General features: G+C 54.4%; 1 protein-coding gene across 2 annotated transcripts; it reads right to left on the bottom strand.

Moving 5' to 3' along the window:
* Window positions 1-299: 299 nt before the first annotated feature.
* On the bottom strand, window positions 300-20,484 carry GTSE1 (G2 and S-phase expressed 1). 2 transcript variants are annotated; one of them, XM_082739624.1, is made up of 12 exons: window positions 20,362-20,484; window positions 19,932-20,019; window positions 14,247-14,304; window positions 13,536-14,145; window positions 11,133-11,303; window positions 10,377-10,497; window positions 8,351-8,731; window positions 5,100-5,172; window positions 3,060-3,299; window positions 1,849-2,053; window positions 1,211-1,423; window positions 300-758 (listed from the first exon to the last, which is right to left on the bottom strand). In XM_082739624.1, the coding sequence occupies exons 2-12, from the start codon at window positions 19,951-19,953 to the stop codon at window positions 675-677; spliced, it is 2,178 nt and encodes a 725-aa protein (XP_082595750.1). In that variant the 5' UTR covers window positions 19,954-20,019; window positions 20,362-20,484; the 3' UTR covers window positions 300-674. The 2 variants fall into 2 exon arrangements, with proteins under 2 accessions (XP_082595750.1, XP_082595751.1); XM_082739625.1 differs by having other exon boundaries at window positions 19,582-20,019; window positions 20,362-20,380.
* Window positions 20,485-21,202: the final 718 nt, after the last annotated feature.

Below are 21,202 nucleotides of genomic sequence, written 5' to 3' on the forward strand. Positions count from 1 at the left end.
TAAAGTTTGGATAACCTAGGGGCGCCTGGGTGGCTCAGTTGGTTAAGCCTCTGCTTTGGGCTCAGATCATGATCTTGGAGTCCTGGGACTGAGTCCCACCAAGGGATCTCTGCTAGCGGGAACCTGCTTCTCCCTCTGCCTGTAGCTCCCCCTGCTTGTGCAGGGAGACAAGTAAATAAATAAAATCTTTAAAAAAAAAAAAAAAGAAAAGAAAAGAAAAGAAAGTTTGCATACCTAATCTGATAGTAATAAAAATAGTTATGCATGTTTGAAAATCCAGACAACCTTAAAAACCAAGGTGTGTTTTAATAATTTTCATTTATTTTACAATTTAAGTCTAGAATATTTAACTTTCATACAAACTTAATTTTAAAAATAGTTATGTGCTATTTTACATCCAAAACAGAATTCTTCAACCGGAGCAACTGCACCTCCGCGTCTCAGCCCGGCACTCGGGCAACACGTGCAGGAGACGCTGGGCAGCAGGTGACCTGGGAGCCACAAACACCCCCACCCCGGCCCACAGCAACCACTCCAGGCACAGAACCCTTACCAAAGGTTGGCTTTTCCCCTCAGTACAACTTCTCCTAAGATTTATTGCTAAGGGTTGAAAACCACCTTAGGACTGAAGGTTCTTTTAGAAAGAGTGAAACGAGCAAAGGACTGTGTTCTTCTCAGAACTTGAGAAGTGGAGAATCCAAGTTTTCCTTGTCAGCCGCAGGGCTCAGCTGGATCAGAGGAGAAGCCAAGTCGATCAGCTGCAAGAAGCGACAGGCGGTGAGCGGTGCGGCCACACTGCCCCTGGAAGCCCATCGGCTCCCCTGAGGCCTCTCTGCCGCAGCGCGGGGCCGCCAACTGCCCGGACAGCCTGGCTCAGGCCCGCGGACAGAGGAGCTGGAAGGGGAAAATGCCACACGGAAGGACTCGGAGTTCCCTCGTCACAGAGTAGGCACGGGGTGGGGGGTGGTGGTGGTGGTGAGGCCCTGTGGGGCCATGATGTGACCCCCGCCCTCTGAGAGCCTGGGCTTCCCAGGCAGGATCCTATAGCAGGACCTGGTGCCCCAGGGGGGGTGTGCCCTGAGCCATGTCACTTTAGAAATCTCCCGGGCCACTCTCAAGGGTCACTGTGAAGCACCGTAGGACAAGGAACAGACCCAGAACAGAGACTACCCGAGGCAACATGGCCACAGAACCCGAGGCGGCTCCTCACCTGTCCCACCTCCTGGGGGGCCTTGGACGCAGTGTTCCTGTCCATGTCTGGAGTGTTGAGCAGCAGGTCGATCAGCGGTCCACGCTCAGATCCCAGAGCCACATGCACCTCCGGACTATTGCAAAAGTCAATGAGAGGGACCTCGAGGCGGGCTGTGCTTTCAGCTTGTGGGGTGATGGCCAGCTGGTCCAGTCTGAGATCCACGAGAAGAGCCTAAACGAGAACACCAGGAACTTTCTGTCAACCATTCTGAGAAAACATAGGAGACCCAGGGAAGGAGGGGCCTTTAGGGGTTGGAGTGGCTGTGTGGGCACCTGCTGAGTTCTCTCCTCTCTGGCTGCCCCCCACACAACCCCACCCCCATCCGCCACCCCAGCCAACAGCCCACACCGGAGCTCCCTCCGAACCCCCTGTTGCTGCCCTGCTTCCCATGCTTGGAGCCTGGCCCTCTCCCATCCGACACGGGGCTGTGGGGGGCAGGGTGTGGCTTCGGTCCCCGCTAGAGGCTGGAGGTGCACACTCCCTCTCTCTGGCATGGCTGGCACCGGAGGTCCCGGGGATGACGGATCAAGTCCTGGAGAGTGCCTCTGGGGACCGTTGTGCTAAGTCTGCCGGGTCACCCGGGGTGACACAGGTACCTCACTGGCGGCTGTGTCTCCAGGGGGCTGGGCCGCACCCAGGGCTGCTTCCGTGCTGACGCTTTTTGCAAAACTCAAGTCCCTCTCCTCTGGAGAAAAGTGAAGTGCCTGTGGCACGGCCGACGGAGGGGACAAAGGCCCCTCAGGTGACGAGTCCTTGCACCCAGAGGTGGCCTCACTGCTGTTCCTCTGCCTTGGTGCAGCTCTGCCAGACAGAGAAACAGAAATCTTAGGAGGGGGTCTGGGGATGTGTTGGCCTGTGGGCGAGGAGTCCAGCTTTGGAGGAGGTGTGTTACGTGTCGTGTGCCGTCCACGGCAGCTCCGACCATGCGCGAGGCTCCTTCCAGCCTTAAGCCTCTTCGTGCATAAAAATAAAAGTCTGAGGTCCTCTGGCTCTAACTGTTTGCTGGCCTGCTGTCCCCACGGGCCTATTTCACTCCCCTTTCCTGGGGAATCTGGTAACTAGACAAGTACGTACTCCACGTTCAGCAGCAAGGAGAGAGACGTTCTGAAGACGATCAAGCAGGAAAATGGAAGAGTGACCGGGTGGGGAGCTGAGGCTTTCTGAGGTTGGCCCTTCAACATGGACTTCAACTGTGGACGGCGGTGCATTCTAGGCAGAGGACGGCCAGGACAGCCTATTTGCCATGTTGGGGGTCGGGGGCATCACGGCAGGAGCAAAGTGGTGGGGAAAGAGCAGAGGAAGGGGGGAGAGGCAGGTAGGACAGATAGTCTAGAAAATTCAGTTTGTTTCTCAGGAAATCTGGGTGTGGTCACCCGTGACCAACACCCTAGCAGCTAGACTGTGGGACTCTCCCGGGGACCCAGTTGCAAAGACCACACCAGACCAGAGCTCTGGATGTGGGCGCACCTTACAGAGCCCTCTGTCCACAGGGCTCCTCCCAGTGAGAGGCCGAGGCCCACAGTGACGGGCGATCAGGACAGATGCTCTCCCTCCTTGCCCAGCCCAGCAGCCCAACCGGGACAGGACGCTGGGTGGGGACATGACAGTGGAACAAGCAGGTGCCCTCCCTCGCTTCAGAGGGCCACTGACAGGCCCCCGCGGCTGCAGCTGATCAGACATGATGAGCCTCGGCCCGGCTGGTTCCTGACAAGTGACTCACCCGCCAGACTAGGCAGACTTTCTAGTGGAAGAATCACCTTGGGTCCTGAGAGTCCGAGACGAACTTACTGCAGCCTTTACCTCTTACCTCACTGAAGACTTTTTCCGGGGCTCAGAAGAAAGCCGCCGAGCGGACACGCACAGAGGTGAAGCCAGAGCTCTGGGCACGGTTTTAGGGGTCATCACTGGAAGGCCAGAGAGCCGACGGCTGGCAGGTGTGGGCAGGGCTGACGTGTGCTTCCTACTCAAGGGGGTCCTTGTACAGCTTCCAAGTCTCTGTGGGGCCGCCACGGACGAGCGTCTAGCGGGAGTGCTATGGACAACCACCCTGGAAAAACGAAACTGGAGTCTTCAGCAGATGTGACTAAAAAAGATCTATCCATTCAGCCAATATGCTAATGCGGTAAAAACCCCAGGATTTCAACACGAAGGATAAAAGACTGAAGCCCATGAAGCCTGCTGGAGTTCTGCTCTGGGCAGGAAGGGCTGCCCCAGCCCCCCCGGGAGGCCCTGGTGTGGGCTTCTGGTTCCTCCATCAGTGGCCGCTCCGCCCTGCCCGCAGGTTCTGACCAGACATGACGGGGCACCCTCCAGGCGGGGTCGTGCACACGCACTGCGTGGAAGGGTCAGAGACATCTGGAAGTCACCTGATGGGGTAGGTGTTTCCAGAAGGAAAGGCAGACCCACAGTGGGGCCTGGCCTGGGCTCATGAGCGTGTCCACTCATTCCCGGGGGACGGGCCCCCCAATCACGTGTGAGCCCCCATGAGTACATCAGGGCAGCTGCACATGTCTCGCACATCCTCCTTCCAACCTGGGCGATCCATGTGGCTTTGATGGCCAGTGACTCCGCCCATCTGTGTGGAGCCCGCTGCTACTTTCAAGTAAACAGTCGAAGCTGTCCTACCAACATGCGGCCCAAGGAGGGCTGCGGGGGATAGGGGGATATACCATCCGTCAGGGACAATCTTTACGTGCTTCGGAAAGAGTCTGAAAACAAACCTTAATCAATGTTAACTGGAAAACTGAATCACTCCAGGGCACTGGCAGGAGAGGCAGGGCTCAGTCAAGCAGCCACTCCCTGCAAAGTTCTGGAACCACTGCCTTACTCCCCTTACTGCTGAACTCCAGTAAGAACAGATGAAAATGCAAACAAATATGATCTTCATTGTAACCCAGGGAGGCAGGAACTACTGTCCTGTTGCACAGGTAGTGGACTGAGGGACGGGGTACATGAGGCAGGCCGTGGCTGTCTGGCCGTGGGTGCGAAGGCAAAGACCTGCAGCACGGCTAACCCTGTGAGGGGGAGCATCCGTCCACCCATGAGGCACCTCCAAAGTTCACACTCAAATAAATGAAAGGCCAAGGCCAGTCTGTGGCAGAGCCAGCATCAGGGCCCCGGCTCTGGTGTCTGAGCCACCACTTGGCTTAACCCCTTACCCCTGCCCCGCCCAGCCCAGCCGTGTGCAAAGCAGCGCCCCCGTGCTGCACGCGGGGCCTGGAAACGCTGCTCCCCTGGGGGAGCGTCCTCACGTCCGCCTCCTCTCCCAGTAGATGCGCGCAGGGAGCAGAGCTGGGACGGAGTGCCCAGGCAGCCGGGCCGGGGCCAGGCTGTCACAGAGGGCCCTCGAACCCCAGCAGGTGGCAGTAAAGGGTGGCAGGGGAAGGACAGTCCTGGCCTGGGCCTCAGGCATGTGTGCGTTTGTGCGCGTGCGCGTTCTGACTGTCTGCCGTGCTGAGTGTGCGCCGTCCCCAGCGCACCGCTGAGGAAACGGTCAGGGATGTCCAGGAACTCGCATTAGCTCGCGGACCAGAGACCGAGCAGCCAGGATTCAAAACCCCCAGCCAGACTAACGACACTGCTCCGGTCTCTGCCCGTGGCACAAACGAGAGCCCCCTTTCACACCTGTAGGGGTGGATGTTTCTGCCAGGAGGTCAGGCCTGAGAGTCAGCTCGTTATAGCACTGTCGGCAAGCCTGCGACGGTCACGAAGCAGATGTGACAGACCGACTGGGGATCAGGCCACGTGGGGCTGGGCTGTGGGGTCACCACACACCTGCTTGAGAACGCTCAGAGCTGAGCAGGCTCCTTCTCGGAGTGATATAAACTCAAAGGATGCACCGACTCACCTCCCCACCGATGTGCAGGACTGCGGCCTCTGTGCTCGACAGGACCTCGGTGTCGTGCTGTCTGGGGGCTCACCTGGGCCAGGAGAGGAAGCGTGTACAATCTGTCACACATGGGGTGAGGGACAACCCCCCCATCCAGGGCTCTTCACCAAGAGCAACTCTCCTCAAACACTGAACGCTCTGGGGCAGGGCCCTGTTCCTAGGGTACCCAAGTCCCCTCGACCATGACAGCTGGCATCACGACCCCCAGTGCACGCAGCCAGAGGGAGCATGCTGCCACACGGTCACAGAGCGGGGTGTTCTGAGCAGGGTGGTGGCTCCTCGCAGCCTCGCCAGCCCGGACTTTGTGGGAACAGCCTGCCCCAGGGCGGATGATGAAATGCTCGTGAGACAGCCCTATCCCTGACACGGTGAGGAAAGGACAACCACACTCCAGAGTAGCTGGAGGCGCTGTTAAGGGCCCAGAACGGGCAGGAGAGGGCAACAGGTGATGGGCACTGGGACCGGTACTATTCCTGTGGCCTCGCAGCTTGGCGAGGCCAGCAGACAAAGGCCGTTGGAGGGCCACGGCTATGGGCATCTGGCAGGAAAGGAAGCAAGCTCTGCTGGATACGGTCACCCTGAAAAACCCATTTTCGCAAACACACTGGGCCCTCGGCTGCACTTTACACTTTATCTCTAGGTGCGGTTTCTCCCGCAGGATCCAAACTCATGCGTTCACCCGCCTGCTCAGCCCAGGCCACAGGAGCCCTGCGGCATCTCCAACTCAACACATCCAGACTGGCCCGTGGGCCAGCGCCAGGCCTGCGCTTTCTCATGCGGTCCCTGGATGTGGGAGGCGGGCCCTGGGTGGTGTGCGGCGGCCCCTCCCCACACTGCCGCAGGCTCCCCCAATCTCCCAGCAACCCCCGCCCCAGTCTCTAGTTCACATCCTGGCAAGGCTTCCACCCAACTCTCCCAGTTTCCATTCTTTTCTTTTCTTTCTTTTTTTTTTTTTTTTTTTAAGATTTTCTTCATTTATTTGACAGAGATCACAAGCAGGCAGAGAGGCAGGCAAAGAGAGAAGCAGAAGTAGGTTCCCTGCTGAGCAGAGAGCCCGATGCAGGGCTCGATCCTAGGACCCTGGGATCATGACCTGAGCTGAAGGCAGAAGTTTTAACCACTGAGCCACCCAGGAGCCCCCCAGCTTCCATTCTTGACCACGAGGGCCTCCTTGTCCCTCAGGGGAGGGCTCTGTAGAAGGCCTAAAGGCCCGTGGAGGCCCCTGCACTGAATTACTCCGATCCATTCGTCAGTCCTGAGGTGCTGGGGAGCCGGCCCCTGCTGCCCCTCGGCTCTCACCTCTCACCTCGCCCGCTAACTTGGCTGAAGCCGCTAGTTCGTTCAACAGCCACTCTCCTCTTCTTAGTAAGAACCGTCAGCGAGGCAAAAGGACAACCTGTCTCTGCTTCCCTGGCAGGTGAGCACAGTCCCAGGACTGAGGCCCAGGCAATGGGGAAGAGATGGGCGTGGCACGCGTAACTCCCGGAGAGCCTCCTTGCTCCTCCTCACCGGCCCCACCTTCGAGGCTGGGAGCATGAAGAAGAGGAGCTAATTACAGTAAAACAAGTCAAAGGAGGCCCCAGGCCTCCAAAGGAGGCTTCTGGGCCATAAAGGCCACCTGTGCGGGCCGGCGGTGCTGGAAACTTCGAACATCTGCCTGGAAAGCACATTCACGAGGGAGAGGCTACAACTACCACCTCCCTTGAGTCTGTGCTGTCCAACGTTCACATTAACACATTTCTTAGATGAATGTACCGCCACTGAACATCCACCTACTATCTGCCCGACACCATGCCGGTGCAGGTGGGGGAGGCCACAGCAGCCCCCCCGGTCGTACTGATCATAGGATGCGGAGGGGAGCGGGAATTTGGGGGGTGGACCTAGACAGGTGGGAGCTACAGAGGAAAAGCTCTAGAAATGGGGAGGGAGCCCAGGCCAGCTGCACAGGGAACAGCAGCACATGTATAACAGCACGAGACTCCAATAGGCCATGGTGAAGATGGCCAGTGGGAACAACTGTCACCGCTCGTAGGGGGCTGCGGGACCGCCACGCCGATCCGGCCAGAGCGGAGACCTCAGGAGCATATATCACGTTCAGCAGGGACTCAGACAGGCAAGTGTTCGTAGCAGGGCTGCCTGGTCCCCAGGGTAACGGCTTCAAGACCTGCCCCATCAAAACTTAAAAAGAATCCAGAAAAGGATCAAGCTGACCCACAATTTAAATGCCTTTCAGGGTAAGATTCAGCTCCTTAAAGCAGGACAACAAAACCCAGATATCAAAAATCCTGAACTTAACCATCTAAGAGATGATCAACAATCATTAAACATGTGAAGAAGCAGGAAAATGTGACCATCACCAGAAAAACACTTAGTGGTAGAAATGGATCCCAGCATGACAGGGAAGACGGCATCAAAGAAACAGCTTAAAACAACCATTATAAATATGCTCAAGGATTTAAACCAACACTGTTAGGACAAAGATGGGAAAACTACCGTATCAGAAATGAAAAATTAACTGGAAAGAAAGATGTAAACGCGAAGATGTCACCTTGAAACGCCCAAACTGAAACACAAGAAAAGGTGGGGAAACCCAGGGCCTCCGTGACCGACAAGAGCACACCGAGAGGCCTGTAATACTTGTGATCAAAGTCCCAGGAAATGAAGGGAAGCAAGAAAAAAGAATCTGAAGAAACAACGGCCAAGTTTTTTCCCCCAGAATTAACACAAATATCAACCCACGGATCAAAGCAGCTCACAATCCCCAAGAAGAACGAACCCAAAGAAAGCCGCCTCAGAACTGCTAATAACCGACATGCTGAAAAAGAAGGAGAGAGAGGAATTTCTGAGAGCAGCACAGGAGCAGCGATGGGGCAGAGGGGAGTGACTGTGAGACCAGAATGCTGCGGAGTTCTCCTCTGAAAGGGCGCAAGCTAGAAGATGCTAGAGCGACACATTGAAGTGCTGTAAGAAAAGCCGGCACCTGCGAGGCCCGGGTCATGATCCTGGAGTCTTGGATCAAGTCCCACATCAGGCTCCCGGCTCAGCGGGGAGTCTACTTTTCCCTCTGACTCTCCCCCATCTCATGCTCTCTCTTTTTCTCTCTCAAATAAATAAAATCTTAAAAAAAAAAAAAGAGAGAGAGAGAAAGCTAAAAAAAACCTTATATAGAATCTGTTCAATATTTTAAAAACAGAGGAAAAACTCCTTACCAGTAGCAAACCTGGGGATCTTAAATTGACTTGTAGGGGTGGGCATGGCCCGCGTCCCACAGAGTAGGTAGGAGTCACGCCTTCTTGCACTCCCCACTGCAGTCAGGGGAGAGGGCTGTGACCAGGTGGGGCCGGAGTTCGGCCCAGGGCCTCCCTGTCCTGGTGACGAGGCTTGGGCGAGAGCCGCTTCAGGGGGCGCCTTGGCCGGCTCTACCAGTGCCTCAGCGGCCGCGGCGCACCTGCTCTGCCTGCTGGAGGCACCCGCAGGGCTGGCCCGCAGAGGCTGCCGCGGCACAGCAGGGCCCATCCTGCCCGGATGGCTGTTGGGTGGCAGAGGCGGGGAAGCGCCCGTGGAAATCCTTGCAGGCTTGCTGGATCTAGCTGCAAGAGGGGACGCAAAATCTGGTTACCACTTAAGTGTCCACTATTTTTAAATTACTAAGTTACTTAGCACTTATAGTTTTCGAATGAAGAAGGTTATTTATTTCTATCACGATGATTTCCTCACGATCAAACACAGGACCTATGAGCAACATCCCACATGCACGTCAGGTAATGTCCCCACACACAGGACAAGTCTGGCTGCTCCTGGCTTAGCTGAGTGTGTCCTAAGGTACAAACTCCAGACACATTACCAAGACGCATGTAAGTATTCGTGAGTTCCAGCTTTCCCGTCTTCCCTGCTGTTGTCGACAGCAGACCTCTGCCCTGGCTGAGGGGCCAGAAGTGGACGGGGTTGTCGCACGCCCCACCCCTCTGGTCAGGGAGGTTGCGAGGGGACAGGGAGAGAAGGCGCTGTCCTAGCTGCTTGGTCCCTTCAAATCCCAGGGCGGTTGGGTCACAGCAATCCCAGGGCACCATTTAAAACAGAAAGAAGATAAACCCGGGCAAGCACTCAGGTGCCAGTACGCCCCCCGCAGACGCCATCTGGGAAGACTCCTGCAGAAAGCCCAAGAGGAGGGCTGAGGTCGCAGCCCGTGTCGCAGGGTGCGCACCGGCTTCGCAGTGCTCCTCAGCGCACTCTGTCCCCGCGGACCTCACCAGCCCCGTCTGTGCACACCACACCACACACCATACCACACACACCCCACACCACACCCACCCACCCCCCACACCACACCACACCACACCCACACCCACCCCCACACAGCAGCCGTCTCGCAGCCTTTACAAGAGGCAGGACTGCAGCAACCCCTAGTGAGAGCAGTGCCGTAGCCCTGCAGCCCCGGCCACACAGACTGCATGGCCCCTCACTGGGGCAGGGATCCCTTTCCCCGGTCACGGCCACACTCCACTCCGGAGTCGGGGTGGGCCCGTCACGCACTCCCTCTAAAGCCCGGACAATGCTGCAGGGGAGGCACCGTCCTGCCGTCTGTCCAGCTACAGAAACGAGTTCAGTTCTCCTCCCCACCACCGGGCAGGCAGGACTCCAAATCACATCAGTCCGATTCCAGAGAGGACGCTTGTCCCATTTTGTGAAGAAAATCCACACACGTCTAGACAGCAAATAGCACAGGACTAGCGGGTAGGTCTGGAAGGGACCTGAGGCCCGCTCCTCACCGAACCCCAGCACACCAGGGCTTCTCCCCTTCACCGCGAGATGGCGCCCTCGGCTCGCGGAGACCACAAGGCAGCTGCCTTTCGTTGCTTCCGCTGTGGGGATTTAAATAAACGCTGAGTTGACTAGGGTCACTAAGTGGTCTGGAACAGTCCTATTTTTAACACCTGTGTCTGGTTACATGTCCAGGGGCCGGTCTCTGCGTCCTTGCACGTTCGCAGGCCCCTGGAGCACAGGGCAGCTGTGGCGGTGTGGGGGGAGGGCACCCTAAACTAACCCCAGCGCTCTCCTCGGAGGAAGGGAGCGCCACAAGGGCAGGGACCCTGACACAATGGCCCCCACCCCACACCGCAGCAAACCCTCCACAACCTTCTGCGGAGCCAAACGGTCTGAGAGGGACATTGCCCTCAGGGCTGGGCCTGGCTAGGCAGGGGTGGGTCTGGGCACCGAGCTCCCCTCCGGCCGCACCTCTGCCAGCTGCTGAAGCACCCACGCTGGAAATCGCCGCTGGAACAGACCCGGAGGAAGACTTTCTTGAGAGCCCGCCAGCACAGCCAGGTGGTTTCAACAGGGTTTTCTTCAGCCCCAACTGCAGCAACATGTTAAGAACAAAACAAAAAACCCAGAGTCATCAAAGAGTTCAAGATCTATACCCATGATCTATACCTTTCTTTGCAAATCTAGGGTTTTTAAATAATTGAGTAATGATCACCTTGAATTTAAAGGGAAAGGCCAGGCCGCAGGGCTCAAGCGTAGTTTTCCAAGACACACGCAAGACACATGGGACCTTGCTGAAAGGCCGATTTCTGGGCTCCAACCCCCACCCGCAGAGTCCGAGCTGTAGGGCCCAGCTTCTGGCAATTTTAACAAGTGGTTCTGACGCACAGCTCCGTTTAACCACAAGGCCAGGAAAGAACCGGCAGGGCTGTGGGCACCTGTGTCTGTGCCCATGAGGGACAGAGCCAAGCACTGACAACCTGTTGCGTCTCTGAGGGAAGCAGGGAGCCGCACAGACACACGGGTGCTCGGAGATGCCGAGTCCCGTCCACGGAGCCCCCACCACACGCCAGGCCGTGCGCTCTAGCTTCCGTCAAGTAGCCTCGCACCGATCCCATTTCCAACCTCCCCCAACTTGATTTCAAAGACACACAGCACATCTAGCGCGCTGCCCCCGAGATCGCTTTGCTCCCGGGCCACACCCGCCCGCTGCCCTGCCGGACCCACCTTGTTCGGAACAGGAAGCGATCGCTTGCCTTGGATGGAGTGGTTTCCCCCAGCCGGTAGGCTGGCGGGCTCGCGGGCCACACTGGACTTGTCAGGGGCCGCGTCCCTGCGGGGTTCCTCTTCAGTGAGGATTTTCAACTGGGAAGGACTGGCTGCTATCCTTTTCATAGGCTGAAAATTGTAAGATGAAATGTGAAAACTGTCTGGTCTTTAACAACGTACAGAAGTAGCAAGGCTTCGGTGTAGAGCAACGGCGGGCGCCGCCCATCTTCCCGGGCTGCACACGTCCCTCCACTCATCAGCAGACAGAAGTGAACACGGCAGCCCGCTTCCTGCACCCAGTCACCATGGACGAAAATGATGATGGCTTTTGCTTCCTCATTAACAACAGAGGGGGAGAATACTAAGACCATTAGCAAGGAGAGAGATCCTCTAAAGCTTTTCCTCAATCAGGATTCTTAGCTAAGGATGACGAGGAAATTGGTTCTAGTAACAAAACTTTTAAAATGCTGTCTAGAAAGGAATCACTGATTAAAACGTCATTCCTTCTAGCAGAGATGCTGCTCAGTTGTAATGAATCTTCCGGGCAGAGTACTGGAAGCCATTTTTCTCCGGGCAGCATAGTCAAACAAAGAATAAATGTCAGATAATATTTAGATCCAGGGGCATTTAGGGAACGAACCCCGGCTTATGTCGATAACCCCTTCTAACAAGGCCAGCTACGAAGAAGCAGCAGCAGATCATAAAGTAAGCACAGCATTAGAACAATAACTTTCTTTTTCCTTTACAGCATTTTAAAACTGAGATATAGCTCACGAAACATAAAATTCACCATTTCAAAGTGTACGTGTCAGGGGTTTTTAGCAAATTCACAATGTTGTACAACCGGCATCAACCCAAGACATTCTTGTTGTTCCTGAAGGAAAGTGCTAGCCATCAGCAGTCACCTTCCACTCCCGTCAACCTCCCCGCCTAGACAGCCACTAACTACTCCCCTCTCTACAATTCGCCTATCATGGTCCCTTCCTGGAAATGGGAGCATACGATATGTGAACTTTTGTGTCTGGCTGCCTTCCCTAAGCATGTTCTCAAGGATCATTCATGTCATACTATTTTCTAATATTGCATTTCCTTATTGCCTGAGTCCACCTGTAATCCCTACCGCGGTCCACATACTCCCCATAAGACCCCGGCACTCCTTCTAGGCACATCACTTTTAGAAATTTACATCCCAATGGTCTCCAGGAAAATGACTAAAGGAACAGGCTGGCTATTTAGAGGAAGCTACAGCGATCATTACCCCTGTCTAGGCTTCAGTGTGGCCGACAAGATCTGAGCTCGGATCAGCCCTGGGTTCTGAGGGCAGGAAGTCATGCAGCTCGCGAGATGTCCTTATAGAGGGAAAAGGAGCTCCTAGGCCCTTGCTGGGTGGTTTGCACTGACCCAGACCTGCTTACAACCGTACAGTACCATTCCTCTGCAACTGGCTCAGAGAGCAGAGGCCTGGGGCCCAGGTTAGCAGCGAAGCTGAGAAATGGCACACAGCAGGCTCTAACTGCTGCCTCCCCTCAAAGCAGGAGCTTCCTCCCCTGAGTAGACACAATGTCAGCAAAGCCTGGAAGCAGCCAGCCACCTTCCCCGACCGGAGCGCCCTGCCCCGCAAATCTCCAGGAGCCCCAGTGCACTAGAGTTGGCTAGCCGTATCCCAAAGACCTGGCTGTCAACTGCCACTTCCCAGGACAGCTTATCTGCATAGTTCCTGGGAGGAAAACGATCTGAACAAATTCACAGCTAAGGAAGATAGCTACTGGCTGTTCCAGGAGGGGAATTTTTGGAAGTTGCTTGTTAATATACATGTAATCCCTAATAAGTAGAAAATCTAGTGTTGTAACAAAGCAAAAGGACAAATTTCAAAAGGCATTCAGGACGAGGTGTTTTTAAGTCATCACAAGAGGAAGGTAGTTCCGCCCCTGTCCATATCCACCCCAAACTTAGCTCTCCAGGCTGTCCCTGCTCTTCATGGACTTTGTGTCTATACTTCCTTCTTTTTTTTTTCCCCTAAGATTTTATTTATTTATTTGTCAGAGAGAGAGAGCCCAAGCACGGGGAGCAGCAGGAAGAACCAGCAGAACAGGCAGAGGGAGAAGCTGGCTCCCCACTGAGCGGGGAGCCCCGATGTAGGGCTTAACCCCAGGACCCCAAGATCATGACCTGAGCCAAAGGCAGATGCTTAACCAACTGAGCCACCTGGGGCCTCGTTCCTATGCTCCTGAGCCCTCAGCACAGCTATGTTTCCAAGCTTCTCCCTGTCACGGTTTCCTTTAGGGTCATAAACCAAAGGGCTAAAACGCAAGGGAGCACCTAGCTCTCCAGACAGATGTTCTGGGATGTGCGTGTGTCTACCTGCTCCGTGGCCACAGGAATGTTCTTTCCTCTTGCAGAAAACGCCCGGGGCTGCACCAATTTGCTGATGACCTTTCTCTGAGTCCCTGACTGGTGTGGAGGGTGAGCAGTACTTGGTTCCGCTGGCAGAGAAGAGCGGGATGAACATGGTGGTCCCTGCGTCTGGGCGGGAGCCCTTGGGAGGGCCACTCCAGAGGGGGTCTGGGTTCCCAGGAGTGGTGTGCCCCGCAAGGGGCTGTCTGACAGATAATAGGTCTCCCTCTTAAGTGACTTGGGGCTTTTCTTCATTTCATTTTCTTTCTCAAATAGGCTTATTTTTAATTTTGATTCCTGTATAAATCTTTCCACGCCCTGGCTCCAGAGGTCTTCAGCTGTGACATCTTGGGCTGCCTTGCTTTTGCTCTTGCTTTCTATCTGTAAGGCGAGTAAGTGGGCTTCTTTATACACTTCCACAAATTTTTCCCCAGTGAGAGGACTCCAGGTGAAGTGACTTTCTGAGGCTGACAAGGGAGGTTCCTCAGGAATGTGATGGTTTAATTCCAAGCTGGCAGCAACGCATCTTTCCTTATGCCCAACGGGTCCAAAGAAGACCTCATCATCTTCATTTGCACTGTTTTAAATAAAAGGATTATTAACAACAATGGCATTTAAATGAAAGACTTTAATGAATGACGTTAAACCCAAGGAAAGGGAAGAAAACTCATAATTTACCTTGAAGAAGACAATGAAAGATCGAAGTCAAATTTTTCATCAGCCAAGAGGAGAATGTCTGGGGGGGAAAGTCCAGCATTATTTGAAGGTTGGGGCCAACAAAGAGAAACTATTACCAGGCTCTGCAGCTATAAAAACAACAAAATTTCACTCCCCAAAGTGTACCTTCCTGTCATCTTAACAGAGAGCTCTAGATGCTCCAACGTTTTGTTTTCTTTTTAAAATAGCATAAAAAAACCCAATAATAAAATAAAATAGCATTGGCAATCCTGGGTTTGCTAAGCTGACCCAAAAATCCCAGTCCGCATCTTTAAGATATAATCTAAAATGCATTCACCAAGTCATTCAACCAGTTTTTCAAGGCTAGAGAAGTCATATTCGGGTATAGACAATTTTCAAAAGATCACCTGCTTCAGGTCCCCCAGAACTGAATTCCTTGCTTACAAACTACATCAACACCTACTCTTCCTTCAAAAACAAATTCAGTATTATTCCAGTGCACCCTCCGGACTCCACATGTATTTGCTGATGACCGGCTCTTCTTACAGCACACCCTGAACCCAGATGAAACTGCTGCACCTGTACCCCCATCCGCACTTTCGCCATAGCTCCGAAACCAGCTCGCCTAGAAGCTCAACCCCCTCTAGCAAACCTCCACTCTCTCTAACAAACCTCGGGCTCCAGGTTAGCGGATCTCTTTCCTGGAGCAACTGCACCCTTCCCCTAGATCCCACACCCCATGCGTCCCTAGGGCCTCCCTGCCCTAACACCTGTCGCTGTGCTGCCCTGCTGTTCTGTAATGTCCCTTTACCTTTCTGGGACCCCAGCTAGAGTGTAAGCTCCTCCAAGCCAGAAAATGTCTAATGCTCTCACAAATTCCTTTATGTCTGGCTAAGGGCCCTAAGGGCCACTTACAAATAATTATCAAAATGGGTAATTACACTGGGGGTAATAATAATTGCACTGAGTGGATATTTCTATACTGTAAAGTCTATACAGCAGTTTCACAATTCACATCTTATTTGATCCTAAAAAACAATGCAGCATGCTTACTAAAATTAGAAAAATTTGAAGTACACTATTATCATAATTAGGTCCTAATTAGTCACTTCAATTATTCTTAATTACCCAATCAAGGAAAAGGTAGAAAGCACAAATGCACAAACACAATAAAGAGAAATGACCAGAGAGAGAGGAAATTAAAAGATTCTTAAGTTAGATTGCTCAACTCCATGCATATAAAACTAAGAACTGGGCTGAAATGCATAATTTTCTAGAAAACACTATTTTTTGTATTTAAATTACTTAAGTGGATTTATTTTTAAAACTGACTCCAGAAGAGAGAAAAAAAAATCTTCATAGTTCAATTATCATAAAATAACTGCACTCATTTACTCAAGAGCTCTTGTCCTCGAAAGAGCACAAGTCCCAGACAGTTTCACAGGATAATTCTGTCAAGTCTTTCAAGAATGCATCATTCCAAAGTTATTTAGACTGCTTCACAGGAGAGAAAAAAGAAACCTTTAAACTTACTTCTAAGAAGCAAGCATAACCATTCCCCAAAACTCTAGTTAGCTCAATAAAGAAAGTTACAGACCAGACCAGACTCAGAAAAAACCCTAGAGAGGAATACTGGGTACCAGAACCCAGCAGCACATTAAAAGAAGAACACATCCCGACTAGGTGAAGTTTGTTTCAGGACTTGAGGACTGTAGGATGGTTTAATTTTACACAATCTAGTGACATGATTGTTATATTACCAGATCATAAAAGAAAGCCCTATATTGTGTCCATCTATGCTAATAAGACATATTAAAAAATGCAACATACCTTGTTGACTTTAAAAGCTCTTTATAAAAAGCAATAGATACATTAGAGACACATTTGATCATATAAGGAAGTATCTATCTCTAGCCAAAAGCCAAGGTCAGGTCTAATGGGACACGATCAGAAGCATTCCTTCTAAAGGCAGGAACCAGTGTACTCTATCAGTCAGGACAGGCTAACTTATGCTAAAGTAACAAACAACCCCCAAGCATCAAGTGCTCTATTTCTTACTCAAACTCTACGTATGTTGAGGCTTGGGTCCTGCTCCACATCCTTCTCACTGCAGAACACAGGCTGATGGAGCCTGGCCCTTGTCCTAAGGGGGGAAACAGCAAATTCATACTAGTTCTTAAAGACCTAGAAGTGACACATATCACAGCATTCCCATTTCACTGGCCACCCTTCAAGTCACTTGAGCTGAATCCAGCTGCAAGTGGGCAGACAAGTACGATTCCACCATGTACCCAGGAGGGGAAAAAAAAAAAGTAGAAAGGAAGAAGGAAAAAAAAAAGTGGAAATACTGATAAACAGCACCAGGACTACCACCTATATGTAAATGAACTCACAAACCGGCATGAGAGTTAGTGGTATCTAAAGAGGCAATTCCACGAAAGGCGGGCACACGGCCACGATGTCTGCCGTCACGACAAGCCTGGACACCGTGCTGGGCGCACTAACCAGTGCAATCAGACAAAGGAGAGAATCTGGAGAGAACAGGATCGCAGCGCACGGATGCTATAATCACAGACATGAAAAAACAAGCGAACACTATTACAAGTAGCAAAAGGATAAAAGCAGGTGCCTGAGGACAAAATTACTGCACAGCAGTCAATGGCATCATATCTACAAAGAACAGTGTGAAGATATGCTGGAAGAAAAGACCTCATTACAGTAGCCGCAAAACCCACTAAATACCTGGGAATAAACCTAACACATGCAAGACAGATAAAAGAAAACTTAGTATAACATAAAAGTAGCACATCAAATTAAAGGGGGAAATGGTGTATTCAATAAACGGTATTTTCCCTTAGGGAAAATATATATAAAAGGAAAAAGAGGGGCACCTGGGTGGCTCAGTCGGTTAAGTGTCTGCCTTTGGCTCGGGTCATGATCCTGGGGTCCTGGGATCGAGCCCCGCATCCGGCTCCCTGCTCGGTGGAGAGCCTGCTTCTCCCTCTCCCTTTGCCTGCTGCTCTGCCTACTTGTGCTCTCTCTATCTTTCTGTCAAATAAATAAATAAATAAAATCTTTAAAAAAAAAAAAAGGAAAAAGAAGGGGCACCTGGGTGACTCAGTGGGTTGAGCGACTGACTCTTGATTTTGGCTCAGGTCACAATCTCAGGGTTGTGAGCCTGAGTCCCATGTGGGGCTCCTCACTCAAGGTAGCATCGGCTTGAGATTCTCTCTCTCCCTCTCCTTCTGTCCCTCTCCCCGCTCACTCACGCGCGCATGCACTAATGCTCTCCCTCAAAATAAATAAGTACATCTTTATAAAAAAAAAAAAAAAAAAAGGAAAGAAAAGGAACAAGAAACCATGAGGAAATTGTCCCCTGGAGACAAGAGGTCTAACTATGACACCAAACGGGAAACCAGAGGAGACTGATAGTACAATACGTAAAAAAACCAATTTAAATCTCTGCATAGCCAAAATCCCCATGAGCAAGGTTAAAGAAACAATAAGCAGGGGAAAACGTATCTGCGGCTCCCATCTCAGAGGGCTCATTTAAGAACGGTGCCTACAAACTGTAGGAAAACAAGCAGCGATGTAATGGAAGACCTGGCAAGTGACAGCACCAGATCAAATAACTGACAAAATAAAACAAAAGTAACCCTGAGATTCCACTTTTCACCTGTCAGGTTGTCAAAAAACCAGAGAGTTTGGTAAAACGGGTACAGGGCTGTGGAGAATGAAGACAGTCCACATAGCACTGGGGGAGGCGTCACTTAGTCACCCGGCAGCACCTACCAAAATCAGAAATGCGTGTGTCCTCCGGCCCAGCGAGGAGACCTACAGGCAGACATCCCACAGCCGGTCCTGGCGCCGTTTGCTGCAACGGCATTTGAGAAAGCAAGACACAGGACACAAGCGAACATGCACCCACAGCAGATGGGAGACATCAGTCCCCGTCCCCAAGGCGGACCCCTACACACAGACCAAAGAGAACAGCAGCGGTGCACGTGCTGACATACAAAGATCACCCCATAAACCCGTACCATGAGCAAGATGCGGCACAGGGCTCCACCTGCTCTAAGAGAGGGGCGGTCGGCCGGCTGTATACACAGACTGGTTTGCTCTTGCACAGATCGGGTCTGGAAGAGCAAAGAGACCGAAGACACTGCTGGCCATCGGAGGGGCAGCTGAGGGGCTGAGGGAGAGGCTCCAGGAAGCAGAAACAGGTTGGGTCAGATCCTGGAGGGTTTGCAAGGCACTGCAAGGAGCTTCTATTCTAGCCAGAGTGCAACAGGAAGCTATGGAAGGCTTAAGCCTAAGAGTTATGGTCTAAAAGGTTTCTCAAAGGTTAGCCTGGCTGCTGTGTTGAATGTATGGGGAGGGAAGGAAGCGGAATCTGCTGAAATCTCAGATGCCCACGGAGGTGGAGGTGAGTTAGTGTGGCTGAGGCACGGGGTGATGGCATCCGGGTGGGGCTGGAAAGAGGCAGATCCGAATGCATTCTGGAGGTGGAGACAGCAATAATGGGGGACTGAACGAACGTGGCCGCTTCACAACTTCGGTTGATAAGTAGAGGGGCCATTTGCTTCCACAGGAGGACAAAGAGCCGGCGAAGAACAGGGCGAGCACATTGGGCTCGGAGTGCAAGCCATTCGGGGGAAGATGCCAAGGACAGGTGGATACAGGAACCCAGACTCTGGGGAAAGACTGTGTCCAAGACAAAACGGAGGCCCCGCTACAAAGCGGATGGAGTTTAAAACCTGTGAGCGTCTGAGAGCCCCTGGGGTCGGGGGGATCGAGAGAGACCCCAGACCATGTCCTGGGAAACATCAGCTTCAGAAGACGACAGAGGAGGATAAACCAGCCAGAGAGGTGGAAGGTTGTGCCTGCAAGTCAGTGGTGAGCACAAGCACACGGACGGGCACGAAGTAAGGCTATGAGGGTCAGGGAGGGTTGGGACAAGGGCCAAAGTCCTCCAGTGCAGCCCATGGGACCGGGGGCGTGCTCTGCACTGGTACTGCAGGTGAGGGTAGGGACGGGAAGGAGGAAGAGATGCAGCGGCAACTATGTTTCTAGACAGGAGGAAGGCAACTATGTTTCTAGGCAGGAGGAAGACGGGATGAAACTGGCGAAGCCCCCAGGACGCTCTTGGCAGGATGAAGTGTCCAGGATACCCAGTCCACCGGCCTCACACGGATGTTGCCAGGAGCACAGGATGCAGGGACGCCCACTTGCCTTAGGGGAAAGAGAGGAGGGTTTGGGCCTCCGCTCATCTCCGGGGCTGTCTTCTCACCCGATGCTCAAGCCAGACCGGGACAGAACAAGACCAGAAACTCACGGAGATTCTACACTAGCCTCAGCCGACAGGAGCCAGCAATGAACACCAAGAGGAAACATCAGATTCGGTCACGCCAGTCCCGAGCGCCTGCCAGGTGCCAGGCTGTGTTCTCCGCCCCGGCGGGTCGGGCTGCAGAGAACCCCCGCTTTGAGGGAAATCCGAAGCTGGGGGGAACGCGAGGGAGAAAACCGAAAACCAAAGAGGCGGGACGGAGGCACACCGCTTAGGGCGGGGACGTGACTTTGGCCGGCGCGGGGCACCGGTGAGCGCCGAACAAACACCGGACTAAGTTCTCGCAGATGCGGGCACTCGAGCTCCCCGACCACGGCGCTGCAGCGGCGGGGACGCACCGTTCTCCTCGGGGACGTCCATCTCCGCTTCTCCCGGCGGGCGGGCTGGCGGCGCGTCCTCCTTCCACGGCGACGGCTGTCGGAGTCCCTGCGGGGAGGACAGGGCCGGCCGGTGAGCAGGGGCGGCGCCCAGGCCCCCGGACCCCCCCCCCCGGACCCCGTGAAGGCCGGCGAGCGCCGCTGCAGCCCCGACCCGGACGCAGGGAGAGGGCGGCCGCCGGCAGGCGGGGAGGGGAATGGCGGCCGGAGGCCACGGGAGGTGCCGCAGGGACCCTCTGCCTCGCACGCCCGGCCGCGCGCCCCCGGGCCGGGAGCTCCGGGGCCCTGCTCCGGACGGAACTCCACGGCCGAGCACAACGGAAGTCCCCGCGCTCGCGGCAGCGCCACCGAAAACACGAGAGGACCCCGCCCGACCCACGGCGCCCCTCACCCGAGCGACGGCGGCCCCCGGCGGCCCCACCCCGGCCCGGGGTTTAAACGCGGCGCGGCGGGCGCGGCGCGGGCCGCCGATTGGCCGGTTTGAAGGCGCTGCGCCACGACGCCGCGCCCGGTGCATCCTGGGAGCTGGGGGCGGAGCCGCCGGGAGGAGGGGCGCGGCGCACATGCGCACTGCCTCCGCGTGCGGGTGGGCCGGGCACGTCTCGGTGCCGCCGGCGCCCGGGGCTGGTCGGTAGAGGCGCGCGGGGGCTTCTTTGGGGCGTCGTGCCGGGTCCCCGCAGGCTTGGCGTCAGGGTAGCCGCGCGTGCCGAGGGACGTGGTTCCGACCCCAGCTTTTTGTCTGTACACGCAGGGGCTTCAGTTCCCCGCGAAGCGTGTCGGCGGGAACCGACCTGGGGGCGCGCGTGTGCCTCCTGCGCCCCCGCTTGCCGGCGGGCGCCAAGCCCCGGGCCCGCCCGCACCAGCGCACACCCACCGGGGAGCTGGGTCTGTTCTGAGAGCAAGAGGCGGGGGCGGGCCGGAGGGGTGCGCAGGGCGCGTGGCCCGGGGGTGCAGTCCGCACGGGGAGCAAGAGCCCTGGTCCGAGCGACGCGGAGCACTGGCCAGTGAATGGTCAGACTGACCGCGCTGCGCCGTGCACTGTGAACCAGCTGTAAGTAACGCCCCGCTCGTGGCCGGGAGGGTGAGACACCGTGCCATGAAGCTGTTGCTCTGGGTATCTGGGACTGGTGGCTGGGGGAGGATGTGGGAAGGAGGGGCCTGGGATGCCCCATAGGGTCTGCCCTGGGAAGGTCTGAACTCCAGAGGGAGGAACACCTTTTTCAGGGGGCGGA

This window comes from Mustela nivalis (assembly GCF_964662115.1).
Source record: "Mustela nivalis genome assembly, chromosome: 7".
NCBI lineage: Eukaryota > Metazoa > Chordata > Mammalia > Carnivora > Mustelidae > Mustela > Mustela nivalis.

Excerpts from the sequence above, each read along its gene's own strand:
- GTSE1 (XM_082739624.1), bottom strand. The coding sequence starts at position 19,953 with ATGGACGTCCCCGAGGAGAACG. Across the intron at positions 14,146-14,246 it reads CTTTCATTGTCTTCTTCAAG|TGCAAATGAAGATGATGAGG; the intron begins GTAAATTATGAG and ends TATTTAAAACAG. Across the intron at positions 5,173-8,350 it reads GATCCCCAGGTTTGCTACTG|GTGAGCCCCCAGACAGCACG; the intron begins GTAAGGAGTTTT and ends CTCCTGGCCCAG.